Here is a 6,000-nt window from a genome sequence, read left to right on the forward strand (position 1 = left end):
AGCACCTCTTCATCTTCCTGCCACAGGGAAGGGCTTTAAGAGAAATAAAAAAGAGTCTAAAGAGGAGAACATGGAAGATGAAGATGATGATAGTGATGAGTGTGATAAAACAAAGGAGCAGAAGGCAGAAGAAAAGAGAATCAAGGAGACGAAGGAGAAAAAGGAAGGGCAGCAGGAGCAAGAGGAGAAAGAACAGCAGGATGAGAAGGGAACTCAGTCCCCACCCCCTCCGGACCTCCAAGTCTTCTCAGGCGCCAGCCCAGAGCTGGGGCCTCAGCTCCAGGAGGCAGCTGCCCATGGTGAGAACGCGTGCTCTCCGCCCAAGGTCTCCTGTGTCCTCCCCTACTCAGTGGCCCCACAGGCCTCTCAATCCCCAGTCTGACCTCCACCCTTACCTTCACCCCAGGCACTAATCCTCTGGAAGAACCCTGGGTTGGAGCCAGACGTAGTGCATGGGGGCACCCAGGTGCTGACATGGCGGGTAAGGTGTCCTTGTCTCCCCTGCACAGGCCTGCCCGTGCTACTGACCAACATGGAGCTGGGCCTAGACTGCCCGGAACTGCAATGGCTACTTCAGCGGGAACAGCTGAGCCCACCCCAGGTGCAGCCTGGCTTCTGCCTCTATCTGAGTACTGCTGTCCCCCTCAATGCCTTGGAAAAAGGTGAGGCCCAGTGGGTGAGTTGCCAGCAAGGCTTTGTGGACACACCAGGGCCTGAGCTTCACTCATTCTGACCTAGAGCGGGCTCAGAACCATAGCCAGTAGCCATGCTCCCTGGGCCCCTCACCCCTGGCTCTGCCAAAGGGAAGGGGTTAAGCATTTCTCCTGTGTGACTCCAAGTGCTAGGCTGTGAATTGCTGAAGGGGCTGAATGTGCTGGACCTGGGTGTGAACACGGAAATCCTAGAAGAACGGATGCTGCGGGAAATCTTGTGCACAGAGCGTCCTGAGCTCGAGACCCACTGGTGGGACCTGACTGTCAGATTCCTGGACTCCTGGGATGCTGCAGTGGTTGTTGAGGTGCCTGGAGATTCAGTCTGTGGGTTGGGATGGGCTCCGGTATGGGGGTGGAGATGAATGTCACCGAGCGGGGAACTATATGGAGAAGGACCAGATTATGCAATAAGTGACTGTTTGTAGGAGCGGCTGCTGATGATGCTACTGCTCCAGGGCCCACGGCGTCAGAGACCAGCCAAGTTCCTGCGAGACGTGGTGAGGGCCCAGGGGGAGCTGTGTCGGCTGCATGCCCATTTAGAGGACCTAGAAGAGCTGAGGCTGAAGGAGGTGGCAGTGTGGGCACCCTATCGGCGTGTGGTCTGGCATGGCATGACCATCATAAAGGCTCTTAGCTCACTGCAGAACCTACTACCACTTTTCCATATGAGTCCAGAGGATTGTCTGGCTGCCACCAAGCGGGCTCTGAACAGCATAAAGGGTGAGATTCACCGGCGGGAGGAAGTAACCTGCCGTCTGCTGCAGCTGAAGAGACAGCTGACCCACCAGCTACTAGGCAGCACTGTGGCTACACTGGGCCTGACCCGAGTACCCTTGGTGGGTGTCTTGGGTGCTTTGGCTCTGTTGCGAGTGGCAAGGAAGGCGCCGGAGCTGGAGAGGCTGGCCCTCTGGCCTGGACTGGCAGTCTCTTCCAGCATAGGCTGTGAAAAACCAGTCCCAGGTGTGGCTCGACCAGCCTGGCTAGGGCTGAGAACCTGGCATGAATGTGAGATGTTAGAGGTGCTGCCCCCATTTGCTGGGCTGTGTGCATCCCTGGCGGGCCATGCCAGTGTTTGGCAGGCTTACCTCTCTCTATCATCCAGTGTGCTGGGCCCTGCACCAGGGCCGGGGGCTCACCCACTGAGCCTGCTCCAGAAGCTGATCCTGTGGCGTGTGCTGCGACCTGAGTGCCTGGTCAGCACCCTGGCAACCTTCACCACCAGCCTCCTGGGCCGGCCCCTGGATGAAAACCTGAGTGCCCACACCATCCCCTTTGAACACACTCGGGCTACTCAGCCCATACTGATCTTGTTGCCACCACCCGGTCATCCCACTGCCACCCTGCATCACCTGACCGTTATCCAGAAGCTGGCTGCCAGACATAAGCAGGTTTGAGCCTAGCCTCTGGGCCAGTAGGGCTGGGGTGGGTGGTAGGCCCACCCCACCCCCAACATTCTCATGGATCTTTCTGGATTACTCAGGGACTTTCTGGGTCATCTGTGGCATTACTTTGGGTCCTTTGGGTCATCCTAGGATCTCTTTGAGTTACTCTGCCATTTTGTTGTTTGTTTCCAGGGGAAGAAGCATCTGAAGGTGATAGCTCTGGGCTCTGAAACCTGGGACCCAGTCTCCATCGTGATCAGCTCTCTCCGCAAGGCTATGCTCAGGGGGGAATGGCTGGTGCTGGAGAACTGTCATCTTATGCCTCACTGGCCAAAAGAGCTGCTGCAGCCCTTGCTGGGACTGTTGGATGGAGCCAAGGGTGGGTTTGCTGTCTAGAGATGGCTTCTAGGACTTTATCCTGCACTTGGGCCTGAGCTTGAACTTGGGTCTCATGGTCTATCCCCTCATCCCCTTTGTATGACCCCTTAGCCTCAAGTCTGATCCCTATCCAGCAATTGATCTCAGCCCTATGTCTGACCCCTAGAGGTCTCGGACCTGGACTTAGAACTGCTTTTTGCTCAACAAGCAAATGGGAATGTGGCTGCTGTCCACAAGGATTTCCGTCTTTGGCTTACTGTGTCTGCAGAAGCTACTGCTTCCTTACCAGGTGAGGAAGGAGCTTCCCCATAGGCTCTTGGATTGGAGCCCAGAGGGCAACTGCACTGTGCTGACTCAGCACTTTCCTTCCTCCCCAGCCGTGCTCACTCAGCACTCCATGCCTGTTTTTTGGGACCAGTCCCTGGAGCTGGGCCATGTCCTGGTCGACAGCGTGGAGCTAGTCCAGCAAGGACTCTCTGTGCAACCCCCAAGCAGGGTGCTGCCTCTGCTTCTCCTACATGGCCTCCTGCTACACCGGCAGCTCTATGGAATGAAGCTGCAGGCTCACAGGGGGCACTGGTGAGGGACCCCCACCCATCCTGCTCTGTCAGTCGCTCAGCAAACACTGAATATTTTTCCCATGCTGGGATTCATCTCTGGGGAGCTCCAAAATATGAGGGCAAGGAGAAGTCAAGGAAGGCTTCTCCAAGGACTTTGGAATCTTGCTTTGAGTTGAGTCCTGACAGCAGAGCAGATCAGGAGGAGATGAGGCCTTTCTGAGCAGAGGGAACTAAGCTTAGCAGGAGAGAGAAGGCTTCAGTGTGGCTGAGGTAGACATGCTCGGGGGCAGCAGGGAGAGGAAAGGCTTGTGGGACCGATCGGATCCTGACAGTGGGAAGCCACTAAAGGGCTTTAAATAGAAGAAACATGATCCCATTCGTTTGTTGGAAAGATCAGTCTGGCAGCAGTGTGGAGAACGGACCAGATGGGGTGAGCTGAAGGCAAGCAGAATAGTTTTGGGAGGCTCTGGCAGTATCGAGAAATGAGATCATGGGGTGAGGAAGAAGGAAGAGTCAAGGATGAGTCTCAGATTTCAGTGCTGGACAACTGGGTGGCTGGTGTGGGGGGAAATGATGATTTCAGTTGAAAGGAAATTTGAGGTGCCAAGTGGCAATGACTAGTAAGCCTCATGGGTCTGAAGCTCAGGAGAGAAGTTTGGGCTGGAGAGAAAGATGTGAAAATCCTCAGCATATAAACAGTTTTGAAACCCAACTTCCTGCTCTCCATCCTCAGGAGTCAAGCAACCCTGACCCACGTCCTGCAGATCCAAGACCAGCTGTGGGCCAGCCTTAGCAATCCTAGTGTTGCCATGAGGGAGCTGGTCGGTGAGACTCCTCCTGTCCCCCATGTAGTCACCAGCCCCAAGGAGAACCCAGAAGGGAGTGGGCTGGGGGAGCACTGAGATGGGACATAATCTACTACTTCGGTTTGGGAGGTGGTGGAAATGGGAGGGACTGAAGCTGAGGGGCTCTGACCTCACCCTCAGCTTCGGTTTTCTATGGGGGTCCTGTGGGAGATGACAAGGACAGGGAGGTCCTGATTAGCCTCACGCGAGCCTGCTTGAGCTCCAGCAGTGGGAATGGAGCCCAGCCACACACACCTCAGTATCTGCTGGCCACTCTGATGCCCAGCCCAGGTGAGCTGCAGTCAGGTATCTGTGTTGGGGCGGGAAGCAGCACAGCAATGCCACCTTGCTCAAGGGAATATAACAAAGGTACCAATAAAGGTATAGAAAGGAGGATATTGACATAGTTATGGGATAATGATGGGTTCAAGTTTCAGAGGAAGGCCTACTACTCCTTGGGTCTGGGGTGGAAAGAGATGGTCTTATCTCTCACCCCTCCTCTCCAACCCCTAAGAACTAAAGGAGCTGGATGCTCTGGAGGAGTGCAAGGCTCAGATGCACCTACTGCCCACACCGCCTGAACCCCGGATCTGCGGACTGAGTGCTGGCTCCCAGACCTGGCTGTTGCGACGCCAGAGCCGCGCCATTCTGAGTGCGCTGCAGCGGTGTTCACCTACTTGGGTGCCCGCGGCCCGCGGGACCTCGCGGCGTGCCGAAAGGCGGCTGCGGCAACGCCTAGCGCAAGCCAAGCGGAGACTGGAGTCACTGCAGGCTCAGCTGACCGAGATCACGCGCCAAGAGGAGTCTGGCGTGGGGTTCGGGGAGCTGGGGCTGAGTGCGCCGCTGCCGCTGGAGGGCTTCCTCAAGACGGAGGTGCTGGAACTGAGCCAGCTGGTGGGCGCGCTGCAGAGGGACCTGGATTGCCTGCTGCAGCAGCTGAAGGGCGCGCCCCCGTGTGCCGCCCGGCGCTGTGCCGCGGTGGCTCAGGCTCTCTGGACTGGCCGCCTACCCGCGCCTTGGCGACCCCACGCGCCTGCCGGGCCGCAGCCGCCCTGGCACTGGCTGCGACAGCTGTCGCGCCGTGGGCAGCTGTTGCTTCGCTACCTGGGTGTGGGAACCCAAGTACCAGAGCGCATCTTTCACCTGTCAGCCTTTTGCCACCCGCGCCGCCTGCTGCTGTCCCTGCGTTGGGAAGCTACCTTTGCTGTGGTCGCCCCGACCAATTTCCTTGCTTGCCAAACCTCCAGCTCCTGTCAACTCCCCCACAAACGTCAGGAGCTGATCAGTCCTTTGCACTTCCAGGTATCTTCGTGCTACCCCTTCGTTTCCAGTTCCGCCCCTTCATATCCCTGGTTACACCTCGCAGTGTAGCTAAGCCCCTCACCTTAGCTCCTCTTGGTTCTACTTCCTCAGTAGCTCACCTGCTTCTCTGATCCGACTCCACCGGGACCCCTTAGTTTCTTAGCCTTGCCTGACCAGTTTCTGGCGCCCCCAGGTGGCGAACAGCCCACATCCCACGGTTCCAGAGATGGGGCTGCTGCTGATTGGACTGCAGCTTCACAATGCCAAGTGGGACCCGGTAGCAGGGGCCTTGCAAGACAGCTCCTCCAGTCAACCCAGCCCTCTGCCTCCCGTCAGCGTCAGTGCCCAGGCCCCAGCGGCCAATGACCTGCCACCCCGAGGCGGCCTGGCAGTGTATTCCTGCCCTGTGTACTTGGAAGGGCCCCTGGGCACCACTAGGCTACACAGGAGGAAGGTCCTGATGCACCTGCCCCTGCCTACCAAGCTCAGCCCCGCCACCTGCATCCAAAGGAGAGTCCACGTGTGCAGCCCTCCGTTGTCCTGAGCCCTCAGCCAAAATAAAGTTGGACTGATTTGATGAAATGTTTCTGAGCCTTATAAGGGAGGTAGATGTGTGCACACAGACAAAGTGACACACCGAGGGGAAAACAGTGTGTACATCTGAGAAAGAGGAGGTCTATTCACACTGAAGGTAGAAGAGGATGTGTGCCTGGCACTTGGGGAGAGGCAAGTGTGGGGACACTGGGGAGATGGACCTGGGGTTAGTCCTGTCCCCAAGGGGCTAGGCAGATCTCAGGATGGCTAACGCATAGCACTTTGA

General features: G+C 57.1%; 1 protein-coding gene across 1 annotated transcript in view; it reads left to right on the plus strand.

Annotated features, from left to right (window-relative positions):
* The window catches only part of DNHD1 (dynein heavy chain domain 1), a 64,048-nt gene extending 58,291 nt beyond the window's left edge, over window positions 1-5,757 (plus strand). Inside the window, exons 32-42 of the mRNA XM_018058917.1 lie at window positions 27-299; window positions 510-662; window positions 840-1,018; window positions 1,139-2,101; window positions 2,288-2,474; window positions 2,640-2,762; window positions 2,851-3,052; window positions 3,767-3,858; window positions 4,020-4,169; window positions 4,393-5,180; window positions 5,374-5,757. Of these exons, the coding sequence (XP_017914406.1) occupies window positions 27-299; window positions 510-662; window positions 840-1,018; window positions 1,139-2,101; window positions 2,288-2,474; window positions 2,640-2,762; window positions 2,851-3,052; window positions 3,767-3,858; window positions 4,020-4,169; window positions 4,393-5,180; window positions 5,374-5,724 (3,461 nt within the window). The 3' untranslated portion in view covers window positions 5,725-5,757. The remainder of the gene's footprint in view (window positions 1-26; window positions 300-509; window positions 663-839; window positions 1,019-1,138; window positions 2,102-2,287; window positions 2,475-2,639; window positions 2,763-2,850; window positions 3,053-3,766; window positions 3,859-4,019; window positions 4,170-4,392; window positions 5,181-5,373) is intronic.

This window comes from Capra hircus, chromosome 15 (assembly GCF_001704415.2).
Source record: "Capra hircus breed San Clemente chromosome 15, ASM170441v1, whole genome shotgun sequence".
Taxonomy (NCBI): Eukaryota; Metazoa; Chordata; class Mammalia; order Artiodactyla; family Bovidae; genus Capra; species Capra hircus.